The sequence below is a fragment of the Erythrolamprus reginae genome, chromosome 4 (assembly GCF_031021105.1).
Source record: "Erythrolamprus reginae isolate rEryReg1 chromosome 4, rEryReg1.hap1, whole genome shotgun sequence".
Classification (NCBI taxonomy): domain Eukaryota; kingdom Metazoa; phylum Chordata; class Lepidosauria; order Squamata; family Dipsadidae; genus Erythrolamprus; species Erythrolamprus reginae.
In genome coordinates this window covers 125,471,832-125,498,387 of record NC_091953.1, presented here as the reverse complement: position 1 = coordinate 125,498,387, position 26,556 = coordinate 125,471,832, and the positions used below count along the sequence as shown (strand labels likewise).

Here is a 26,556-nt window from a genome sequence, read left to right as displayed (position 1 = left end):
TTCCCAGCAAAATGGTTCCTCTTCATCTGCTCGCATTTGCGTGCTTTGGAATTGTTAGGTGGGCAGGAGCTGGAAGAACGGAACGGGAGCTCACCCCTTCGTGCGTCGCTCGTGTCTTTTTTTTTTTTAAATATATTTTTATTAAATTTTATTACAACAAACAAACAAACAAAAAATTCTTAAAGAAAAAGTGCCCAACACCAATAAAAACCTCACCACCATTTAGGGGGTTAAATTATTTGCAATAAGTTTCAATTTCTTCCTTAGCTCCGGTTTACATTTCTTTACCTACAAAAAGTGATTGGAATTTATTTTTCACATTGTCGTCATAAATTCTACTTAAGATATAATTTTTCACCTTATTCCATCGTGCCATCAGCTTCTCCAATTTATTTTCATCAAAGTTATTTAATCTTATTTCCATATTTTCAAAGTGGATGTGGTCCACCATGTACCAGTACCAATTCTGGATTGTCCATTTATTGCTCTCCTTTCACCCTAATACCACTTCTCGTACGCGTCGCTCGTGTCTTGAACCCCAGGTGCCATTTGACAAGCTCAGTGGCCTTTAACCACTGAGCCATCAGTCCCCCATCAATGACCCAATAAAAGTTTCAATCTTAAACAGCCACAGGAATAGTTTAACAAGAACAATAAGACGGGTTGGGGGAAACCCATAGGCACAGCTCCGCAGTCCTAAAAAGGTTACGAACAGGAAACTTCCAAAAAAAGGAATTAACAATATCAACAATTTGGTTTTAAATTACCCCTGAAGCTATAATTGAAACAAGCATTCAGATAAGCTCTTCTGGAAGTTAAATATGTTTACAGTTTAATCATTCTCATTTTTCCTCCAGCAGTACAAAAAAGTCTTAATAGTTTTTAACATAATGCAAAACATTCCTTCCCTTGGGAGCCTGGATCGTGGTGTGTGTGGGTTTTTTTAAAATCAGTATTAAGTCAAACAGCAAAGCCATTAATGCATTATAATAGTACGGTAATTACTTCCAAACACAATTTTCTTTGCATACCAGATGGCTCAAGTGAATGTGTAAGAGGTGCAAGGATTTTCCAAAGAATTAGCCCACGATAAAACCCTGGTTTTATTTCAAACAGCTGCAAGACCCTGTTAGGAGTATGCATTCAGACTTGTCTACACTCAAGGGAGAAATTTTGCAGGACTTTGCTATCCAAAAAATATAATGCTTACAAATCTACTGCCAGCTTTCTTTCTTCTTCCTGTTTCATGAACCTCTCTGAGCTTCTCCAAAAACAAAGTGCGCATTCCTACCAATCCTCCATTAGACCTTTGCAGCAATGCTCCACGCCTGCCATCCAAAATTATGTTGTCATTATTTTTCTGTGTTCGACAGCAATGCTTCTGGTTTGATCCAGCTGACCCAAGAGAAATGTTTATGCTGATGGCCAATGTTTGCATTTTCTACTTTGCCTAAGTTGCCTTCGGTTCAACTTCTCTTTTCCTTGGATAAAAAGGCATTCACTTAAAGCATTCAACCCATGCTTTAGTCTGCACTCTTTGAAATGAGCCAAAGAATCAAAACACACAAACATACATGCTCTGGAGGAGAAAAGAAAAACAGCAGAGAAATATTCAGTGAAGTTGAGGAAAGCCATGAAAACATTTCTCCCAAGGTTGCCTGGTTAGTAGCAGTTTCAATTCATTCACCTGGCTGGCTTGGAGATCTCTTTCATCACCTTTATGTTGAGGGGGCTCAAAATCTGGCTATTGGTGAACTTCAACTCCCAGAATTTCCCTATGTGACTAGCTGTGGTAATTCTGGGAGTTGAAGTCCACAAGTCAATGTCTCCCAAGTTTGAAGACCCTACCTTGAACATAAGAAGAGACATGCTGAATAGGGCCAAAGCCCATCGAGTCCAGCATTCCATGTCACACAGTGGTCCACCAATTGTCCATGGGGATCTTGAGCAGAAAGAGAAGGCAAGACCCTCCCTTTCCCTTGACCCCCAACAAGTGGTACCCAAGGGAATCCTGCCTGCCTCAACCAACATAGAGGCGGCACGTGGACACCTTGTTTTAAGCTGTGGTACAATCCCACAGGTAGATTCTGGGATTGCTCTAAAATTAAATGGAATGCATGAACCTTCGGTTCAGAACCTAGATACAACTCAAGTGTTAACAAGTCCATCTACTCAAGGCGCTTGCAGTGATGGCAAAACTTTTTTGGTTCGTGTGCCATAAAGGGAGGGCATGTGAAGGAGGGTCATGTCCATGTGTGCCCACACCCACAGTTCCATGTGCCCACACCCACACATGCTTGTGTGACAAACCCCCCTGTTCCTGGAACGCAATGGCACATCCACGTTGTGCTCTCGCCAAGCTCCAGAGCCTTTCTAGGAGCCTGGGAAGGGCGAAAACAGCCTCCACGACCCTGGAGGCCCTCCGGAGGCCAGAAATGGGAAATGTGCCATTTCGGACTTCCAGAAGGCCTTCAGGCAGGGAAGGCTGTTTTTGCCCTCCCCAGGCTCCTCCAGAAAGGCCCTGAAGCTTGGGGAGAGCAAAGAATGGGCCTTCCTCCCACCCACCTCATCCCCACGGAGGCTGAAAACAGGCTGTTTCCTGACTCCTAGTGCACCCAGAAGGCCTGAAAATCAGTTGGCCAGTGTGTGCATGCGGTCTGGACATGAGCTCATGTGACCACCAACATGGCTCCATGTGCCACTTGTGGCACATATGCCATAGGTTTGCCATCTTGGTTCTAGACCATCACAAGGAAGAAAAAAATAGGTTGGAATGACTGCCTGTGTCTCTCATCTCAATTAAATGAATAAAGTTCATAAGTCTTCACTTAGACTAATGAGGTAAGGCCCAGTTCAAGGGAAAGTACAGTAGATCACGATACGTGAAAACTTTAATTGTATGGGATTTTTAAAAAAGTTTATTTAAGCTTTTATTCTTTAAAAAAAGGTCAAATCATTGTTCTTACAGATCTAGTACCGTTTCTGTTATCACATCATTATTACAATTCATTTCATTGTACCATGAGCAAACCAAATAAAATCATTATGTCAATATAAAATGGAATGTTAATATTTCCAAGTCTTTTGCATTTACACCTATATATTGTCATTTTTTAAAAAAATGGCGGATCCATCTATACCATTTTCTCCACATCTCTTTAGTTTCTTTATTTCTAACTCCTTTAATTTCATTTGTCGTTATGTCCATTTCAGCACAACTGAAAACCTTTTCAGTGATTACATTTTCAGACGAGTTATATTCTTTCTTCCATAATTGTGCTATTGAAATTCTGACTGCGGTAACTATGTGTATGGGATTTTTAAGGAGTCAAAAATGTTTAGTGCCAAGGTGAAGACACTGGCTTAACTCTAAACTCACAAACAAAGGTTAGAGATGAGCTTATATCTAAACTCATAAACTAATCTGGCGGACGGAATGTCTCTATCTTCAATTCCTGTTCTTTCAACTTTAATGTTGACCATAATGGTCATTCCATACACCTCAAGAATGACGCAGACCAGAAAGTTAGACTCTGCAAATAGCTCAGAGTCACCTTGAACCACAAGATGGGCAGAAAATAAATTTAATTCAATCAACTTAATTTAATAGCTGGGCTCATAAGCAAGACAGCCAAAGCCACACTTTTTAAAAAGATGGAAGCATCCACCGCAACTCCCCAAATCAAAACATGCCTGAAATCTCTCACTGTGTTCTGCATGAAGCTAAGCTGGCTGATTCGAACGTGCACTGTGAAAATGAGACCCTTTGCACACCTACCAGGTGTCTGCAGATGGCTGAAATTGTGCTATTTGCAGTGTTAAAAAAAACAAACCAAACAAACATGCCAAGATTCATCACACTTTGCCACCAAAACGCTCGTTAGTAGAGTGACCGCTAAAATGATCAACATTGCCAGTGATTTCTGTACCTTAGTTTTGCTTTATAGTTGTTTTAATAATGTTAATTTGTTTATTATTTTTACTTTTTAAAACATTTTGAAGTATGTAATAGATAAAATCTAGACTTTACAATTTGGGGGGCGGTGGGGGGTGGTGCGATATAGCCTGCATGATAAATCACTGAGGTATATATGAAATTAATTTGTTAATTTATATACTTGAGACAAATTATAGTCTGCTGTATAATTAATATAATATAGATACTTTAAGGCTAATATAACACTAATATCTGTATAGCCGGGATGGCGCAGCAGTTAGCGTGCTGTACTGCAAGCCACTGAAGCTGACTGTAGATCTGTAGGTCAGCGGTTCAAATCTCATCACCGGCTCAAGGTTGACTCAGCCTTCCATCCTTCCGAGGTGGGTAAAATGAGGACCCGGATTATGGGGGCAATATGCTGGCTCTGTTAAAAAGTGCTATTGCTAACATGTTGTAAGCCGCCCTGAGTCTAAGGAGAAGGGCGGCATAAAAATCAAATAAATAAATAAATAAAATAAATAAATATACTACTATTAATTTAATGTTCTTTGATTTTCTTCTGTACTTACTATTCTATTTTCTTTTTTAAAGGTGGAAAATTAATAAAAATATTTAAAAGAGAAGAAAACCCTGAATGGTAAAAACTTTTACATTAACCAGCAATAATGTAAACTGAAATTATTCTGGTACTTTTGTTTCTTTCTTTTAAAAATCAAATAGCTTTTTTTCAAGGTCAGGCAATTTTACAAACTCTGGAAAGTTTACCTTCACTATTAAGGTTGAATCAGCCTTCCCTCTTTCCGAGGTTGTTAAACTGAGGACTCGGATTGTTGGGGGCAATATTCTGTCTCTGTAAACCGCTTAGAGAGGGCTGTAAAGCACTGCGGAGCGGTATATAAATCTAAGTGCTATTGCTATTAAGCAACATGTGTTTAAATTAGTTGCAGAAGAACTATTAGGAATGCTGTCAAATTATCTGTCCTGACTCCAAATCCTAAAAGATTGAAAAAAAATCCTCTCATACCAGTCTGGGACAAGTGAGTAGGCAAAAAGAGACCTATATGTATGACTGTAACTTGTTGCTTATATCCTAAGATTTTTATTAATATTGCTTCTTCATTGCTTATTTGAGCCCTATGACAATCATTAAGTGTCGTACCACATGATTCTTGACAAATGTATATTTTATTTTATGTACGCTGAGAGCATATGCACCAAGACAAATTCCTTGTGTGTCCAATCACACTTGGCCAATAAAATTCTATTCTATTCTATTCTATTCGAAAGCCAGAAAGCTTATAAGGTGACTGTAAACTCTGAGTGACCATGAACCCTGAATGTCTCACCCTGTGGGTAGGCAATGTTGATGTGTACCAAAGTGGCACCAGCGTTGATGATGAGTGCGGCCACATTAAGCCTGCAGCTCCGAAGATGTGCATCAGGCAAGGATGCTGATGAGAGGCATCCTAAGCAGCCAGTTGAGGCTCCAGCAAGCCAGACGGGTGGAAACGCGGCAGGGCAGGCGGGCAAGAATAGCGCTCTCACCTCCTGGGGAGATCACCTTCAGGCGGAGAAGCCGGCTTCCCAGAGCTCTGGTACAAGCTTTTCAGGAAAGAAGGGGCAGAGAAAGAAGGAGGGAGACTGGGCGGCACCGAAGACTCACTCTCGCTCCGGGTACGTCGGGAAACTGCCAGCCTGGCAGCAGGCAATAAGAAAAAGGAGAGCGGTAAGTTTTAGTCTAGCTGTTAAGAGAGGCCCAACCATGGGTGAAATACAGCAGGTTCTGATAGGTTCCGGAGAACTGGTAGTGGAAGTTTTGAGTAGTTCGGAGAACCAGCAAATACCACCCCTGGATTTTGCAGTATCCTTCCCCTGCCACGCCCAGCAAACAACGCCCACAGAACTGGTAGAGGAAATTTTGAATCGTTTGGAGAACCAGCAAATGCCACCCCTGGCTGGCCCCAGAGTGGGGTAGGAATTGCTCATTGCAGGTATTTTTCAACTTACAATTACTCAGATAACCCCCATTCAAAGTTACAGCAGCACTGAAAACGTGGTTTATGGATGCTTTTCACATTTACGGCTGTTGCAATATTCCTGTGGTCGCATGATCAAAATTCAGACCCTTGGCAACTGGCATGTATTTATGATGGTTGCAGTGTCCTTGGCAGTAGCGGGTTGCTATTGGTAGAGGATGGCGCACTGGTAGTGCACGCTGTGCTGCGTGCACAGCTTCAGTTCTCTTGCATGCATGCATGCGTGCCCCAGTGTATTTTTATTTATTTATTTACTAGATTTGTATGCCATCCTTCTTCGTGGACTGCATGCACAGAAGTAAAATCTTGCAAGGGGACATGCGTGCAATTGAGATTTTGGCAATTTTTTGCTTCTGCGCATGCACAGAAGCAAAAAAAAAATGCTGAAAACCTGCGCGCACATCTCCTCGTGAGATTGCAATACATTTTTGCTTCCCACACATGTGCAAAAGCAAAAACACACTGGGATGCACGCACACAAACATGAGAACTGAAGCTGTGCACGCAGCATCTGTGTAACAGCGGTAATGGCAATTCATCCCTTGTCCTTGGGATCATGGCATCACCATTTGCAATCTTCTGACAAGACAGTCAAAATCCAGAAAAGTCAGATTCTCTTTAACAAGTGTAAAATGGAGGAAAAATTCATTAAATCACTGTCTTTTTTTAACAATGAAATTTGGCACTCAGACGTGGTTGTGGGTTGAGGATTGCCTGTAAATTACTTAGCAGAGTCACTACCTGCCAGACAGCAGCATATTTCATGGGGATTTATGTATGCACACACACACACTTCCAGATATTGTGCAGAGCCTGCTTCGTATCAAGCCAATAATTTTTGGTTGGGGGTCTTGTGGTGTGTTATTTTGTTTGCAGCATGCAGACAGCTAGTCTTGCTGAGAGAGAATGCCCAACATTTAGTCACTTTCTACAAGATGTCAAGATCGTTTCATTCTAAGCATATTTACACAATTACACACAATAAATTTTTCACCAGATATAATTTCCACCACCCCCCACACAAAAAAATACATTAGTTAAACTTTTTATCGGGATGGGGTAAAAAAAATTCTAGCAGTCTTAGGGCCATTGATCTGACGATGACCATCGAGATTCGGCCATATATGTATGCATGGGTTTCATTGTTTTATTATAATTATTTTAAAACTATCTTTATTGGTTTTTTTTTTTAGTATTTTGGATGTTAATTTGTTGTTGGGAGCCGCCCAGAGTCCCTAGGGAGTGGGCAGCATAAAAATAGATAGAGAGAGAGAGAGGGAGGAAGGGATAGATGACAGATAGAATGGATGGATGGATGGATGGATGGATGGATGGACGGACGGACAGACGGACAGACGGACAGACAGACAGACAGACAGATAGATATAGAAAGGTAGGTAGGTAGATAGATAAGATAGATGAGAGAGAGAGAGAGAGAAAGAAAGGTAGGTATGTAGGTAGGTAGACAGACAGATAGATAGACAAGATAGAGAGATGATAGATAGAGGTGGGGGGGATAGAAGATAGATAGATAGATAGATAGATAGATAGATAGATAGATAGATAGATAGATAGATAGATAGATAGATAGATGAGAGGGAGAGAGAGAGAGAAAGATAGGTAGATAGGTAGATAGACAGACAGACAGACAGATAGATAGACAAGATAGAGAGATGATAGACAGAGATGGGGGGAAAGAAGATAGATAGATAGGATGGATAGATATAGATAGATAGATAGATAGATAGATAGATAGATAGACAGACAGACAGACAGACAGACAGACAGACAGACAGACAGATACAGAAAGGTAGGTAGGTAGGTAGGTAGGTAGGTAGGTAGGTAGATAGATAGATAGATAGATAGATAGATAGATAGATAGATAGATAGATAGATAGATAGATAGATAGATTTTCCCTTTTAAAATGGAGAATAAGGTTGGGGTGGAGGAGCATTTTCTTAGCCCCACAGCTCCTAAGCAATTCTTGGAAGTAACTGGTTTCCCTGCCAGAAAAACAACACGTGGAAAAGCAACATCTGGCAAGGGAATTACCACGCTAATTAGAAAACTGGCTGAGCCAGCTAGAGCCATGACTTTGCCATGACAAAGACAAAAGAAAGAAATGCTGGGCTGTTGGGCTAAGCCCTATTCTTGCTCAGGTTTCCTGTTGCGCTGCAAGACTGCAGCCTGAAGCTTGAGAAAATGTAAACAAAGCAGAGAGGCAGGACACCGACAAAAGTGATTGCGTTTCAAATAAACCGATTTATCAACTGTTCTGGGTGGATTTGTGCTTCAAATTATTTTTTCTTTAAATAGCACCAGGAGATAATAGAAAACTTCTTCCCCCTTTTAACCCTGAAGCAGCTTTGAAGGAATCAGGGAGAAAAAAAGGCCCCTGCATCATAAATAAAACAGAATCTAATTCAAGTTTGGATGAAGCTACAGTATAAAGTTTCAAGAAAAACAAGCATCTTTAGAAAATGTTCTCTTGTCTTCTCTAAAGTTTTTCATGGCTGAGATTTAAATATATAGGATCTTGGAAATGTTTCCCTTCATTTTAAACTAGTCCTGCCTGTCTCAGTGTACACAAATCAATGACCAATTTTGAACCTAGATCCCTGAGATTTAAATACATAGAATCTTGGAAACAACCTCTTTCCCTTCATTTTAAACTAGTCACACCTGTTTCAGTGCACAGGGTCAATGACCGATTTTGAACCTACATGATTAATTTTGACCAGGTTTGGACTAGAAGACCTCCAAGGTCCCTTCCAACTCTGTTATTCTGTTATTATTCTGTACTTTCAATTATCACTTTGATAAGGAGATTAACATGTATCCCTCCCAAGAGACATGCTGGGAGTTGGGGAACAGATATTGATATTAATATTATTTGGAATTGTTGGAATTGTTTAGGGAGGTTACATTTTATATGTATTTGGATGTAAGCCACCCAGAGTCCTCTGGGAGTTGGGAGGCATATACGTTCAAATGATGGATGGATGGATGGACGGACGGACGGACGGACGGACGGACGGACGGACAGACAGACAGATAGAAAGATGATAGATAGATAGATAGATAGACAGACAGACAGACAGACAGACAGAAAGATAGAAAGATAGATAGATAGACAGACAGACAGATAGACAGAAAGACAGATACAGATAGACAGATAGACAGATAGAAAGATAGATAGATAATAATTATTCTCATCATCCCTATCACCCGTCTCCACCCACTTATGACTGCATGAATGTAACTTGTGGCTTGTATCCTTACGATTTATATCAATATTGTTTCCTGATTGCTTATTTGAACCCTATGACAATCATTGCGTTGTACCTCATGATTCTTGACAAATGTATCTTTTTTGTATGTACACTGAGAGCATATGCACCAAAGACAAATTCCTTGCGTGTCCAATCACACTTGGCCAATAAAGAATTCAATTCTATTCTATTCCATTCTATTCTATTTTTATTCTGTTCTATTCTATTCTCTATTCCATTCCATTATCAATAAAGATTCTATTCCATTCTATTCTATTCTACTCTACTCTACCCTATTCTACTCTATTCTATTCTATTCTATTCCATTCTATTCTTAGAGGCATACACCTGAATATATACACCAAAGACAAATTCCTTACGTGTCCAATCACACTTGGCCAATAAAGAATTCAATTCAATTCTATTCAATTCTATTCAATTCAATTCTATTTTCTATTCTATTCTATTCTATTCTGTTCTATTCTGTTCTATTCTGTTCTATTCTGTTCTATTCTGTTCTATTCTATTCTTAGAGGCGTATACCTGACTACTTAAAATATGTTGCAACCATCCCATCCCAAGTTCAGTCCAAGTTCATGTCTAACGGCAACCTTGAAGCTTCCTGAGTTAAGGACTTCAAGAGGCCTCCCAAGGGGGCATCCCAAAAACCCGATATCCCATAAAGAAAGTCCCTTGGTTCTCCCAGCCCAGCTCACCTGCTCGGTTCAGCTGAGTATTGCCTCAGGAGGGGCGACCGGACGCTTTGAGACCGTCCATTCTGGAACGTGATCCTCTTCTTGGAGGCAGAGGGCGGGTGGCTAAAAGTATGGGCGCGTCTCCTGAACTGGGGAGAATCGGAATCCTCTTCAGGGAAAGGGTGTCCGGCCAAGGCAACGGGAGATGCCGGAGGTGTGGAGGGCGGGGAATCCCCGGAGGAGCAGTCCTAGAAACCACAGGGAAGAATGAGGCACTTTCCTAGAGAGGCATCTTCCTTCTATGCGCCTTCTACAGAAAAAAAAAACCCCAGAGACGGCTTTCCCCACACAAAGTCAGACGTTTCTTTGAGCTCGCAAGCCGCTTCGTTGTCAGAAGGATGACACGCGGTCCATATTCAACATAACCCAAGCAAGGTCCAAGCGGGGAGGGAGGGAGGGAGAAGAAGAGGAAGTGAGCCAGAAGCCCACCTCCCTCACCAAAGCTGGCCCTTTGGCCCGGTTCCTGGATCTAAGGCCTGACAGGATTTTCAAGCTGCGTCTGGTGCGAGCTCCACTTTGGATAACCCGAAGGCAGGAAAGTTGAAAAACACACACACACACAAACAGCCCTGGATTTATATCCTGGGGAAGAGGAGGGGTGGGTGGGTGAAATCCCTATTGTAAGAGTAACGGAGAAAGCATTTCAACAGGAAATCAGCGGAAAGGGTACCATTCACTCCCTGCTCAGCGCAAGGAGATTATTCCCTCAGATGCCACCCCTCCCCCACCCCCACCCCCATGCGGGTGCTGACAGGAGAACACTTTTGGCTGCTTCTATGGAGAGAAAGCCCAGAGATTTTATATGATTTACCTTCCTCTCACTTATTCTATTCTGTTGTAAGGAATATACAGTGGTACCTCTACCTAAGAATGCCTCTACTTAAGAACTTTTCAAGATAAGAACCAGGTGTTCAAGATTTTTTTTGCCTTTTCTTAAGAACCATTTTCTACTTAAGAACCCGAGCCCGGAAAAATTTCCCAGGAAATTTGAGAGCGGCATGAAGGCCTATTAGAAGAGCGCATGCGCACTCTTTCAGCACCTGAGGGAAAAAAGGTTTGCCATCAATGCCTTAGGGAGTTAGGCGGCATGCAAATGCCAATTAATGAATTAATGAATGAATAAATAATAAATTTGATACTTACTTTGTCAGATGTGAGGTGGTTGTACTTTTCAAAGCTCTCCGTGCTCCCCAGGCGACCACGCATGCGACTGGCTCCCTGTAAAAACACCAGAGACCAACTCGGTGGCACCCATTTCCTGCCTCTGCGGTTCCTATGCTGGCGGGAAGACCCACAGGAACCAGTTTGGACCAGTGGTTAAGGCACCAAACTTGAAAGTGGGAGATTTTAATCCCATCTTAGCCACGAAAGCCAGCTGGGTGATCCTGGGCCTGTCATTTAATTCTTCGCTGAAGGTTACCTCACAAGGACGTTGTTGTGGGGAAAAAGGCATCTTTGGATATGTTCGCCACCTTTAGTTATTTGTAAAGGCAAGATACAAATAGATAAATAAAGTCTTCAAAACAATCTTAAATGGAGCAGGGATATCAGTTCTGGAGACCCTTGTAAATGCACTAAAGTCCTTAAACTAGCAAAAAAACAACAACACCAGATCAGAAATCCACATTGTAAAAAACTGACTGAAACAAAATGAAAAATTAAAGAGTTGTTGAGTAAATCTGGAGAGTCTCCCTTTTGGAAACAGAAAGCAAAAACAAATAGCCCAGCAGTGGGTTCTAACTTATCTCACTGCCAATTCGCTTTCTCATGCACCGCGAGGGAACGTACGTGCTTCGTACACACGTGCAGAATGACAAAAAAAATCAAACAACTTTTTTATTTTAAAAAAAATCCAAAAACAAGATGGCGACCGCATGCACAGTACCGGAAACTCGGGTTTTGTGCATGTGCAGAACCAAATACACACCCCCGAGGTCTTATTTTCAGGGAAACACGGGTAGTTTCAAAGGGGACAGAGCAATTCACAATTTCTAGGATGCCACAAGAACTTTAATTCTGGAAGAAAGGTATAGCGAAGCATTTGATATACATCATTTGCTTCCTCGCCACCCGCAGAGAAACTCATTTGACAAGAGAAAGCGGTTTAAAAATGACTTCGTCCGCCATTTTACTCCCTCTGAGCAATTTCTCTCACCCTGGAGAAGATGTTTTCGAGAGAGCTGGTTAAGGATTTCTTCGCTTTGTTCTTCAGGATATCCAGGGTGAATCTTCCGCTACTGGTGGTGTTTTCGGGGATTGTATTATTAGACGCATTCTGTTTGGGGAAGATAAACCATCGTATCAATTACAGGCCACTGAGGCGACAATACAAATGATGCAACTGCCAAACGGATTCCAAACAGAAAAATAATAAACATGGGAAGTTATCAGGGTTGGGTTTCAGAAAGAGATAAAAGGCTGCTTTGTCCAGCTGTTTTCTCCATTTCAAACGAAAGGGTTTTGGCATTTTTTTGGCTGAGTCACCCACTTAGATGCAAGATCAGGCTGATACAAAGGCAGAATTGGCTTTTATTTATTTGGTCGTCGACTTAAACCTCAAATTTGGACTGGGATTTTCAGCGCTCAGTCCTCGCCATCAACTTGGGCATCATCCTCGATCCACAGCTGACATTGGAACATTATATTTCGGCTGTGGCGAGGAGGGCGTTTGCCCAGGTTCGCCTGGTGCACCAGTTGCAGCCCTATTTGGACACGGAGTCATTGCTCACAGTCACTCATGCCCTCATCACCTCGAGGTTCGATTACTGCAACGCTCTCTACATGGGGCTACCTTTGAAAAGTGTTCGGAAACTTCAGATCGTGCAGAACGCAGCCGCAAGAGCCATCATGGGGCTTCCAAGATTTGCCCACGTTTCTTCAACACTCCGTGGCTTGCATTGGCTGCCGATCAGTTTCTGGTCACAATTCAAAGTGTTGGTCATGACCTTTAAAGCCCTACATGGCAATGGACCAGATTACCTCCGGAACCGCCTGCTACCGCACAAATCCCAGCAACCGATATGGTCCCACAGAGTTGGCCTTCTCCGGGTCCCATCGACTAAACAATGTCGTTTGGCGGGCCCCAGAGGAAGAGCCTTCTCTGTGGCGGCCCCGGCCCTCTGGAACCAACTCCCCCCGGAGATTAGAACTGCCCCCACCCTCCCTGTCTTTCGTAAACTACTCAAGACTCATTTATACCGCCAGGCATGGGGGCGTTGAGATAGCTCTTCCCCCTAGGCCATTACAAGTTATGCATGGTATGTTTGTGTGTATGTTTGGTTTTATAATAGGGGTTTTTAGTTGTTTTTTTATTATTGGATTGTACATGTTGTGTTTATTATTGTTGTTAGCTGCCCCGAGTCTACGGAGAGGGGCGGAATACAAATCCAATAAATTATTATTAATTATTATTATTAAATGCATGACTCAAGTGAATCAGACTTCCCCATTAAAATTACCCAGCAGAAGATCATGCCGTCATAATATGAGTCAGTTGCCAAGTATCTGAATTTGGATTATGTGACTCCAGGGATTACTACAATGGTTGTAAGCAGGGGTGGGTTCTGGATCCTTGGTTGCCGATTCGCTCAGAGTTGTGCCCACAGCAATAAAAACATAGTATAGAAATAGGATAGAAGCAAAATCCAAGATGGCAGCACTCACAAAGACAGAACTGGCTCTGTGACATCATCATCGAATTACTAAGAGTTCTAAAGAACTGGTTACAACCGGCAGGAACCCACCTCTGGTTGTAAGTGTGAAAAAGCCCAGTCATGTCCCATTTTCCAATACAAATGTATTTTTTAAATTATTTATTATTATTATTATTTCATTAATTAACTTTATATGCCACCCAACTCCCGAGGGAATGCAACTTTGCACGATCGCTAAACAAAATTGGTGTAAACTGTGTTCCGTATCGGTGTAACTCTGACTCCTAAGTGAAGGTTCGTAAGTTGAGAATTCCCTATACAGTGGTACCTCTATCTAAGAACTCCTCTACTTAAGAACTTTTCTAGATAATTAGCGGGCGTTCAAGATTTTTTTGCCTCTTCTTAAGAACCATTTTCTATTTAAGAACCCAAGCCCGGAAAAATTTCCTAGGAAACTTGAGAGCGGCACGAAGGCGCCGGATACAAAGCGAGTGAGCAAGAGGAGAGGGGAGCCCTTCAGCATGGGAAGGAAGAGGAAGCAGGTAGCAGCAACAGCAGCAGCCACTTTTTGGTCAAAGGAGCAGGAAGTTCCCCATTCTTGCCCGCCTGGTTTTCTCTCTCTGGTGCAGTGTATAGGAGGCAACCTCGTGCCGGGTGTATGGGAGGCATGTGCTCCTCCTTGTCATCTTAGAGTCTCTTTTTTTTTTAAAGCCTTAAAGTTTTGGATTTTTTTGATTTCCCTCACCTCACCTTCTACCTTCAGTAGTGACTGTCCTTCTCCCCTTCTTTCTTCTCCTCCTCTCACACAAATCCCGAGCTTTTATTTCTTTCCTAATGGTTTTGCATGCATTATCTGCTCTTACATTGATTCCTATGGGAAAAATTGCTTCTACTTACAAACATTTCTACTTAAGAACCTGGTCACGGAACTAATTAAGTTATTAAGTAGAGGTACCACTGTACTTGATTTAAATCAAATTCGGCTGGGACAGAGAGATTCTCTCCAGCTTCAAGAAAATCTAGTCCTCTTCCCTCCCTTATGGATCCTAGCAGCAAAAATTAACCCATCAGAATGAATCATGGTAGCACAGTGGTGAGAGTACAGTACTGCAAGCTATTCCTGCTGACTGCGGCTTCCTGCAATTTGGCAGATCAGATCTCATCAGGCTCAAGGTTGACTCAGCCTCATTTAGTGCCTATCCACACCCACCCCGGTAAAGTCATTTTGTGATTAAAAATCTTCCCCTGTTCTGAGAGACACACAAAAACTCTATGTATGTCTTTCTTGCTCCACTTGCTCCAAGTTTTTTGATCATTCTTATGATCATAAGATTTCCTCCAGCTGTATGGAAAAAGATGCATCTTTACCTAGGCATTATATATATATATTTAATGGTGCAATAGAAAATGCTGTTTGGTTAAATTGTTGTTTGCACAAACCTTTGAATAACTGCTGCAGTTTCTATGATTGTAGCAGTTTCTCATCACTTAGGTTTCTTATACAGGTCATGTTGAATGTTTTATTTATTTTTATTTATTTATTCAATTTTTATGCCGCCCTTCTCCTTAGACTCAGGGCAGCTTACAACATGTTAGCAATAGCACTTTTTTAACAGAGCCAGCATTATTGCCCCCACAATCCGGGTCCTCATTTTACCCACCTCGGAAGGATGGAAGGCTGAGTCAACCTTGAGCCGGTGATAAGATTCGAACCGCTGACCTTCAGATCTACTGTCAGCTTCAGTGACCTGCAGTACAGCACTCTACCTGCTGCGCCACCCTGGCTCATGTGAGATGCATGAAATGAAGCAATGGGCTGTTCAGAATCAGAGGACCTAGATTGAGGACCTAGAATGAGGACATAGATTGTTGGGGGCAAGATGCTGACTGTGTAAACCACTTAGAGAGGACTGTAAAGCTCTGTAAAGCAGTATATAAGTGCTATTCAATCGGGATTCTTTCCAGCGTCATCTATTTCCAGATGAATCTCCTAAGAAGCAGGAAGGGATCCATTAAAAAATTGGAATCGCTGAAGGAGTTCCCGGCCCTATTTTGAAGCATCTGAGGAGCCAAAGAAGATGGGAAGCTCACCATCGGGGTCTCGTCAATGTGGATGTGGGTCTTTTGCTTCGCCTCACACAACTGGCGCAGGTGGAAAATCAGCAACTCGTTTTCTTCCTGGTCACTAACTGGCTTCATTTTCTGCCACGGGAGGAAAAAAGAAGCAAATATTTGTGATAGCCGGCCCTGCTCCAATTGGCAGCCGAGTTACCTCAGAATTTCAGAAAAGAATTTGCTAACTCCTGTTGAATTTGAATTGGCAGCCGAATTACCTCAGAATTTCAGAAAAGAATTTGCTAACTCCTGATTGAATTTGAATTGGCAGCCGAATTACCTCAGAGTTTCAGAAAAGAATTTGTTAACTCCTGATTAAATTTGAATTGGCGGCCGAATTACCTCAGAATTTCAGAAAAGAATTTGCTAACTCCTGATTGAATTTGAATTGGCAGCCGAATTACCTCAGAGTTTCAGAGAAGAATTTGCAAAATTCTGGCTGTCAAAAGCTTCAGAGCCCACAGAGAGGCAGCAATCACCCACGGCGCTGGATCTGAGTGGGGGAGGGAGGCATTATTACCTGAACGCGTTCAAAGATGTCCGCCTGTTCGTTGTCGCTGAGAGAGGAGAGGTGCCTCTGAATGACAAGCTTGGCCCTTGGTGGATAAAGTCCTTCAGAGGGAAAGAAGAGAGGTTGTTGGGCGTCAGAGAGGTTTTACTCATTGTAAAGCCCTCACAGGCTTTTTCTCTGTGGTGAGAAAGACACGATTCAGCTGAAGTGCGACCATTGAAATCCACACAACCTCTAGCAAAACTCCAATGCCCTTGGCCTCCCAGATGCCCACCATCCCTTTGAGCCAAGGAGACCTTTGTCTCTCCACTGGGCCATTTGTTCTGACCCTGTTCCCAAACACAATAAACCCTGTTTAGTTAAACATACATTCCCTTTGTTAGGAATGTATTGATTGATTGATTGATTGATTGGATTTATATGCCGCACCTATCCGAGGACCCGGGGCGGCTTACAACATACAGGGGGTGGACAAAAGAATGGAAACACCTTGCAGCTCTTCCGTGGAATCCAGATTTGTGAAGCTCCCTTCGAACAGTTTTTGTGGAAACTGGGTTCTGTACGTCTATTGAGCTCTGCAGTGATTTTAGGAGCTGCGGTCTTGCGATCCGCTGTAACAATTCGCTTTAGAGTCCGACTGTCTCTCTCAGACAACTTCGACTTTTGACCAGACCTGTGCTTGGCTGGGGACGTTTTTCCTTCTCTTTCAAAAGTAGTCATTACTTTTGAGACATTACCTCTTGAAACGCCAAACATTTGGGCACTTTCTGTTACACTAGCGCCTGCCATTCGAGCACCAACAATTTGGCCTCTTTGAAAGTCTGAGAGGTCTGCCATTTCTAGAAGGTTATAACCCATTTCCTTAAATTTCTGTAAAAAAAAAAAAGGTAGTTTAAAAAACATATCAAATAACAGAATTCAAAAAACATTAAAATATGTCAAGTTTTGATTGATTTGAACATGTTCAAACATTATGATACCAAAAAGTCAAGTGTTTCCATTTTTTTCTCCACCCTCTGTATGAAACAAAAAAACCGATACAGTAGAAGTGTCCTAAATCCAATTAATTTAACTAACTAATCTAATCTAAAATCGATTGCTCCCACTCAAACAACACACAGTCATAACATTTGTCAGTCAGGGAGCTGGAGTCTAATAACCCCAAGCCTGGAGGCATATATGAGTCTTCAGACTCTTGTGGAAGGCAAGGAAAGTGGGGACAGTGCGAATCTCTGGGGGGAGCTGATTCCAGAGGGCCAGAGTCCCCATAGAGAAGGCTCTTTCCCAAGGCCCCGCCAATCAACATTGTCTAGTTGACGGGACCTGGAGAAGGCCGACTCAGTTGGGACCTAACTGATTGCTGGGACTTATGCAGCAGGAGGTGATCCCACAATAATTTGGCCTGATGCCATGTAGGGCTTTATAGGTCATAACCAACACTTTGAATTGTGTCCAGAAACCAATCCGTAGCCAATGCAGTCCGCGGAGCGCTGGAGAAACATGGGCATGTCTGGGGAGGCCCATGACCACTCGCGCGGGTGCATTTTGCACGATTTGAAGTTTCTGAACACTCTTCAAAGGTAGCCCCATGTAGAGATAATTATAATAGTCGAAGTTCAAAGTGATAAGGGCAAGAGTGACTGTGAGAAGTGACTCTCTGTCCAATTAGGGCCACAACTGGTGCACCAGGCAAACCTGGGCAAGTGACCCCCTCGCCGGCAGCCCCAGCACACAGCTCACACACACACATAAAGAGCAGGCTAACATGTTTATCTGGCAGGGAGATGAATAGTTGTCTGCTAACTCTATTCATCTCTGCCCCCTGCCTTTTATCCTCAGAGCTAGGGTGGAACTTTGCTAGCAATAGTGGTTCTTCCATCCCAAGGATCGGTCCATAGATTTCCCCTGCTTTCCTCTCCTCTGCATTCTGCATATCCAAGCATCAGGCACTGGACCCAGCTTTTCCTCCTCTTCTCATCAGCCACCTCCAGACCAGGGGGCTGTTGGCTCTTCATCTGAGGGCTGATGGACAGCTCAGGCTCTACTTCCAGCTCTATTTCTAAGAGCTCCATTCTGTCTTCCCCTCTTGAAGCACTTGGGTTGCCCTGATGCTGACTCTGACTCCCACGCTACTTCCTCATTTGATTCGGCTACTGACAGGCCACAACATAATTCATGACCTCTGGCCAGAGCTCTGCTTCCCCCTTTCTCGGTGGCTTGGAGCTCAACCCAACCCTCTCCCCTTCCTTGCTGGGTTGATCTGGCTACCAACAAAAGCAATTTACGAAGGAGTCTGAGGATCTCACACACAGAGGTTGTGGGCATTGCCCTAAACAGCATGGCACCTTCACACCCAAAGAAGAGGTTGGGGAGAAGGTGGGGAGGGAACAACATGCAGAGATATCTCCTCAGTGTTGACCATCAACTCTGGAAGTGAAGGGCTTCTGGTGGCAAAAAAACAAAAAACATCCAGAAGAGCCTGCTGCCTGATCCATTGATCAGGTTCTAAAACAAATTTAAAGAAGATCACCAATCCCACATGGGGCTACCTTTGAAAAGTGTTCGGAAACTTTAGATTGTGCAGAATGCGGCCGCGAGAGCCATCGTGGGGCTTCCTACATTCGCCCACGTTTCTGCAACACTCTGTGGCCTGCACTGGCTGCCGATCGGTTTCCGGTCACAATTCAAAGTGTTGGTAATGACCTTTAAAGCCCTATATGGCATTGGGCCAGAATACATCCGGAACTGCGTTCTACCGCACGAATCCCAGCGGCCAATAAGGTCCCACAGAGTTGGCTTTCTCCGGGTCCCATCGACCAAACAATGTCATTTGGCAGGCCCCAGGGGAAGAGCCTTCTCTGTGGCGGCCCCGGCCCTCTGGAATCAACTCTCCCCAGAGATTAGAACGGCCCCCACCCTCCTTGTCTTTCGCAAATTACTCAAGACCCACCTTTATCGCCAGGCATGGGGGAGTTAAGATATTCCTTCCCCCTAGGCCATTACAAGTTATGCATGGTATGCTTGTGTGTATGTTTGGTTTTTATAATAAAGGTTTTTAGTTGTTTTATTAATTGGATTGTTACATGTTGTTTTTATCATTGTTGTTAGCCGCCCTGAGTCTGCGGAGAGGGGTGGCATACAAATCCAATTAATAATAATAATAATAATAATAATAATAATAATAATAATAATAATAAGTTCCTTTTGTTATCTTTAATGTCATCATTTTCATACGTTCAGTCAGACAAGAGAGGAGGAAAGAATAGGCTTTTACCATGTTTTCTGGACTATAAGATGCCCCAGTGTATAAGACACACCAAGATTTCAAAGAGGTAAGTAAGAAGGAACATTTTTGACCTTCCTTGCCCCCAAGAGCACTCTGTAAACCTCCCAAACTTTCTCTGTGCACCGGGTTTTTGCAAAAATGGATTTATTTTTAGCGAAAAGGGGGTATTTTTGCCTTCCCCTAGCTCCCAGGAACACTCTGCAGGTCTACCAAACCATCTGTGCACCCCATATTTGCGAAAAATGGGCCCATTTTTTGCAAATGGGGCTTTGGGAGGCCAAATATGTCTGTATTCAGTGTATAAAATGCACCGACATTTCCACCCTTTTTAGGAGGGGGAAAGGATGCATCTTATAGTCTGAAAAAATACAGTAATCATATTAATTTCCACCTAAGAATATAACTAGACCCCCAAAGAGCCAAAATCCACAAGCTAAACTTGTTTGTTTTACAGGCCCCACCTTGGCCAAGATACATTCTGAATTCAGATTATACAGAAATACTGTATCTTAATTATTTGGGGCGTACTTCAAAAATATGGAAGAGAAGACCTAGGATTCTTCAGAATATTTCTATGCTCTGATATTCTTATTTCACTCCTTGGTTCAGAATGCAAAGTTCTTTGCAACATTTGCATACAGGTGAACACACCTGTCATCGCTAGCATTCTTTGACAGAGGAGCCTTTGTCCAAGGAGATCTTACGTAAAATCACACAGTACTTTAAAATAACATTCAGTGCCAGCAGTCTAAACAAGTTTTCAGAAGCAAATGAAAACTTTCTTAGATATTGTGGAATTCTCTTGCACAAAGGCTGCAATTTTAGCTTTTTTAAAAAAAAGAATGAAGCTCTAGTCTCAAAGGTGCCTTTTCAGTAGGCAACTATATTGTCTCCTTTTTGTTTGAAGATGTTTCCCTTTTCATCCAAGAAGCTTCTTCAGCTCTGACTAGATGGAGAGGAATGGAAGGATTTATATTCCTTGCAGACAGCTGGTCATTTGCATCCTTTTAGAGGGTCATTGAAGCACTTGGACGTTTATCTATGTCCAATAGGTCACCTGAGTGGTGCTCCTGATTCCTGTCATCTGCAATTTTCTCTCTCTCTTTGGAAATCCATTCTTACTCCCACTCCATTCATAGGGTATTCATCCGAAATTGTTTATCTAAAAGTCTGTAGAGATTCCCAATCATCCAAGTCATGGTTGTTCTCTAAGGTGCTTTATCAGGAGGCAACTGGACTTTCTTGTTGACGTTCTTGTTGAATTCTTCCATCCCCCACTGAAGAAGCTTATTGAATGAGAAGCAAAACATCTTCAAAAGAAGAAGAAGAAACACACAAGAAAGTCCAGTTTCTTCCTGAAAAAGCACCTTTGGGACAACTGTGACTGGATGAATAGAATAGAATTCTTTATTGGCTAAGTGTGTTTGGACATACAAGGAATTTGTCTTTGGTGCATATGCTCTCAGTGTACATAAAATAAAATACAATGGTACCTCTGCTTAAGAATGCCTCTACTTACGAACTTTTCTAGATAAGAACCGGGTGTTCAAGATGTTTTTGCCTCTACTTAAGAACCATCTTCTACTTAAGAAACTGAGCCCGGAAAAAATTCCCAGGAAATTTGAGAGTGGCACGAAGACCCAGCCAGTTTCCTGCCATTCCCCCTTTAATCCCGGACATCTCGGACTTTTCTGGGCTGCCAGAGGAGCCTTTCAGTGGTGCTTAAGGAGGCTTTGGCAGCCCAGAGCGAACAAAGCATTTTCCTTTCTCTGGGCGCTTGGAGAGGGAATAAACCTCTGCCAGTACCCGGGGAAAGAAACGCTCCCTTCACTCTGGAAGCGACTCTCCTCCTCCTCCTCTTCTTCCTCCTCCTCCACCCACCCAAATCCCGAGCTTTTATTTTTTTCCTAATGGGTTTGCACGCATTATTTGCTTTTATATTGATTCATATGAGAAAAATTGCTTCTACTTACAAATTTTTCTACTTAAGAACCTGGTCACGGAACAAATTAAGTTTTTAAGTAGAGGTACGTACCACTGTATACATTTGTCAAGAATCATTGTCATAGGGGTCAATGAGGAAATAATCAATATTAATAAAAATCTTAAGGATACAAACAACGAGTTACAGTTGGGTGACACGGGTGATAGGAACGATAAACTGCTAGTAATAGTAGTGCAGTCTTAGTAAATAGTTTGACAGTGTTGAGGGAATTATTTGTTTAGCAGAGTGATGGTGTTTGGGAAAAAACTGTTCTTGTGTCTGTCATTGGGGGTGATGACTGAGAATTTCTACAGACTAGCTTCAGTGGTGGGATTCGATTTTCTTTTATTACCAGTTCTGTGGGCATAGCTTGGTGGGTGTGGTGTGTTTTGATGGGTGTGTTTTAGTGGGCGTGGCAGGGGAAGGATACTGTAAAATCTCCATTCCCTCTCCACTCCGGGGGAAAGATACTGCAAAATCCCCATTTCCTCCTAATCAGCTGGGATTCGGGAGGCAGATAATAGATGGAAGCGGGGCCAATCAGAGGTGGTATTTTCCGGTTCTTCGAACTATTCAAAATTTCCACTACCAGCTCTCCAGAACTGCTCACAACCTGCTGAATTCCACCTCTGCCCATCTTCACATCTTTTCAAAACTGAGAAACCTCGACTTTCCTTTTTTTCCCCAGAGCTTGCCACTCATCTGTATTTTCTGCAAACACGTTTTATTAAAGAACAAAACATAATCTGTTTTGATCTCTGTCTCGCTACAGCGAGAACTGGAAGGGTAGGGAGCAATTTTTGTCTCTCTCTCTTTCAATGCTGGATTTTAAGACAACATGCATGGCTTTATGGCTTCGCCCACCAGAGGGGGCTGATCTCCACATATGTCCTTTCCGAAATAAACATTGATAACTATAGGAAATAAAGGGAAGTCAACAGAAATAGGCAAATATTTCTGCTTCATCAACAAGATGCCTTAGATGTAGTTTCATCATTGACACCTGCTACCCATCCAGGGGAAATACAGCTTGTTCTCAATTTACGAGCACAACGGAGCCCCGAATTTAAGTGAAAAATTTGTTAAGGGAATGTTGCCCCATTTTACGACTTTTATCGCCCCACCAGTTAAGTGAAACGCTGCAGTTCTCAAATTAATAACAAAGTTGTTAAGTGAATCTGGGTTTCCCATGGACTTTGCTTGTCAGAATGTCACAAAAGAAGTCTACATGACCCACCCACACCCCCGGGTAGATGTGGGCTGCTAAGGTGGAATGGTGACGTGTGCTCGCCCCTGTGGCTCTGGATGTATCACGAGTTCGAGCGGCATTATGCTTCTGCACCTGTGCAGGTAGCAAAATCGTGCATGGAGACACAGGTGTGCCCGTGTTTTGGTGGGGTTTTTTGCTTCCGCGCATGCGGTACATGGGTGCCGCTCGAACTTATGGTATTCCAGAGCCATGGAGGTGAGCCCAATTAGGCGTTCTGGCCAACAGCCCACCGCTGCTGCATGCTTCGGTGTGGTTTTTTTGCTTCCGCGCAGCTTAATCGCGCTGGACTCTGCTACCTTCAATCCTTTCGCACAACTTGTGGAGGGAGTGCATCGGGCAGGCTTCGCACAATTTGACCTGGGTCTTGGCATTCTGCAGGGCAGCCGCCGTACTAAAGGCTTGCTTCAAAGTCAGCATGATCTCATCTACCTAGAAAGAGAATCGAGAGGTTAAAATTTAAATTCCGGGTGGTTTCCTACCCGCCTCCCCAGGCTCTCATACCAGCCCATAGAAAAAATGCACAATAGAGCGGGCGACTTTTTCCACTCCCGGGGCCACGAAAATGGGCCAGGTTCCCGTGAATTTCAATGGTGCTTCCCATTGGAAACCAGATCACATCCAGCCTTCCGTGCATTATCTAGCCTGCAAAGAAGACCCTGCAAAGAGCTCCAAATAAACAGAGCTTGAAGCCAGAGCTCACATCTCCTTGAGTGTCAGAAGCTCCATTTCTTAGTTTCTTTCTTTTGTTTTTAATCAGTCAAACATTGGGAGGCTCTGCAGATGGGAAGCAAACTCCCAGCCCCGGGCGTGTAAGATTCCCACCGCCTCCTGGCTCGCGAGGGACCTAGCTTCACATGCTCGGTGGGGAAAAAAGGGTCAGAGGTTGAAAGACGCCGGCATACAGATTCAAATCTGTTTCAGGCCTGAACGGTAGATGAACAGATGGAACTATTGAAGGAAACCCACCCAGAGTCTGAGAGGCACGTCAACAAGACAGGAAGCTATAGGGAGAAAAGGAACTTGGCTCTGAATCCTTTGACTTCTCTGAAAAGAGTTGGCATTCCTCCTTTGGTTTGTCAAGGTAGAGAAAAGGGAGAGCCTCTTCTTTATCTGCTACTCATAGTAACTTGCAGCGACGATGTGCAGAAGAGGCGTAATATCTGCTTATGCTAAAACCACCCTTTGCAAGGATTGTTAAACAGTCTACTAAATGTTCTGTCGAGCTCTCTGGCAGAATCCTCCCGAAAATTCAGATACAAATTCCAGACACACACACGTTTGAAAATTCAAAACAAGGTTCTTTATACCGAAAATGCAAATAAACTAAGCACTCTTTTTGTATAGCAAAGAGTACTTGTCTCCAAACAAACTGGTAATTTGTACAAGTCCCTTATCAGTTCTGTGATACTTAGCTTGCAGCTGTGAGGCAATTCACAGTCCTTCTTCTTGCACAAAGGAAAACACACTTGGCTCTGGTTCAGTTTCAAAGCGGGGGGAAAAGCAGCCCGCAAAGGTCGAAGTCAGCAAGGCAGGCACGAAACACAATGATCAGATAAACCTCCACAATGGCCAAACCCACAGGCTGCTCTTTCTAGCAGCCTCACTAATTACCACAGCCCCACCCAACCACAGGTGGCCTCATTTTCTTTGATAATAATCTCTCAGTTGTTGCTGCCTATGCATCGCTTTCCGCATGCGTGGCTGTATCATTAACTCTGGTTCTGAATCCAAGGAGGAGCTAGATAATTGATCTCCTTCTGAGCTGTCTGCCCCACTCCCCTCCTCCCTGTCACTCATGTCTTCTTGGTCAGAGGAGCCTTCACCAGCAGATTCCACCGGGAGCAAAACAGGCCTGCGGCATGTGGATGTCTCCCCCACATCCACAGTCCTTGGGGCAGGAGCTGGGCCAGAGCTAACCACAACACTAAAGAAGACAGATACGTAATATTTCACATAACAATGAAAGCCAGGTTGCCATATGCCCAAAGTTGGAAGTTAGAAACAGTCCCCTCAACATCAAATTAGATAGCTAAAATTCACGAAATTGGGGAAATGAATAAGATAACGTTAGAACTCTAGGAAAAAGATATATTTGAAACTTTAAAATCACACACAATTCGAAAGGAACAAAAATAGTCATCTTATAAATCATTTAACCATGACTACAAAACACACAGAGAAACCTCTGTCAAATACACCTACTGTTATAATGATTTATAGCTGTAAAAATTGATATGATTACAGAAATAGTAAGACAATGAAATGTAAACTAGGTGAATTATGAAATATTAATTTATAAGAAAATCTGAAATTGATATAGAATGATATAAGTTGGCTGTAAAGAACAAGGGTCAACAGAATAGTTGGCGTATATGGTAATCATTAAATGCTTAAGTTCTGATAGAAAAATAATATAAATTTTGTATATTTGTATGTCTTTGTGTGTACTGTATGTTTCTTGTATGTTTGTGTCTTTTTTTATATGTAAGTATTTAATAAAGGTATTTTTTAAGATATTGACAAAATTGAATGGGTCCAAAGACGGGCTACAAGAATGGTGGAAGGTCTTAAACATAAAATGTATCAGGAAAGACTTCATGAACTCAATCTGTATAGTCTGGAGGACAGAAGGAAAAGGAGGGACATGATCGAAACATTTAAATATGTCAAAGGGTTAAATAAGGTTCAGGAGGGAAGTGTTTTTAATAGGAAAGCGAACACAAGAACAAGGGGGCACAATCGGAGGTTAGTTGGGAGAAAGATCAAAAGCAACATGAGAAAATATTATTTTACTGAAAGAGTAGTAGATCCTTGGAACAAACTTCCAGCAGACGTGGTTGGTAAATCCACAGTAACTGAATTTAAACATGCCTGGGATAAACATATATCTGTCCTAAGATAAAATACAAAAATAGTATAAGGGCAGACTAGATGGACCATGAGGTCTTTTTCTGCCGTCAGTCTTCTATGTTTCTATGTTTAAAAAAACAGGCTTTGCCTCTGACCCAAAGGACAGAGAATTATCCCAGTTAGAGCTCTGTCAAAACACTGTGAGATATTGGTCCCAAAGGTGCTTTTCCAAAAAACAACTAGACTTTCCTAAGTTCCCACCCACCCACCCCCTCTGAAAATGTTTTGCTTCTCATCCTAGAAGCTTCTTCTTCAGTTCAGAAATGAAACTTGTTGAATGAGAAACAAAACATTTTCGATATGAACCGCTTCCAAAGAAGCCATCAGTCTACTCCCGGAATAAAGAAACAGAAAACAGCCTTATCCCTTTACCCCAATGCAAATGGTATTTTGAAGATTCTTACCAGAGATTCACTTGCACACTGGAAGACGTAGCAAGCATACTGGCTTGTTCCAGGTTCAGTAGATTCCCGACATATAAAACCAAAATGATCGATGTGCTTTATGCCCTGGAAGGAAGGAAAGAGAGAACTGAAAGATACCATCAATATTTAATGTGAGCAAATTAAAGACGTAGTGATTAAAGCCATCAAAGCTTAAGGGTTTTCCCCTATCCCAGTGATGGCAAGCATATGGCATGGGTGCCACAGGTGGCACATGGAGCCATATCTGCTGGTATGTGAGCCATTGCCCTAGCTCAGCTCCAATGTGCATATGTGTGCCGGCCACCTGATTTTTGGCTAGCACAGAGGCTCTGGGAGGGCGTTTTTGGCTTCCAGAGACCCTCCGGGGAGATGGGGGAGGGCACTTTTACCCTCCCCAG

At 42.7% G+C, this 26,556-nt stretch overlaps 1 protein-coding gene across 1 annotated transcript in view; it reads right to left on the bottom strand.

Annotated features, from left to right (window-relative positions):
* The window catches only part of TBC1D4 (TBC1 domain family member 4), a 109,941-nt gene that overhangs the window by 21,200 nt on the left and 62,185 nt on the right, over window positions 1-26,556 (bottom strand). Inside the window, 7 exon segments of the mRNA XM_070751351.1 lie at window positions 9,966-10,192; window positions 11,148-11,222; window positions 12,160-12,279; window positions 15,749-15,859; window positions 16,293-16,384; window positions 23,120-23,252; window positions 26,138-26,242. Of these exon segments, the coding sequence (XP_070607452.1) occupies window positions 9,966-10,192; window positions 11,148-11,222; window positions 12,160-12,279; window positions 15,749-15,859; window positions 16,293-16,384; window positions 23,120-23,252; window positions 26,138-26,242 (863 nt within the window).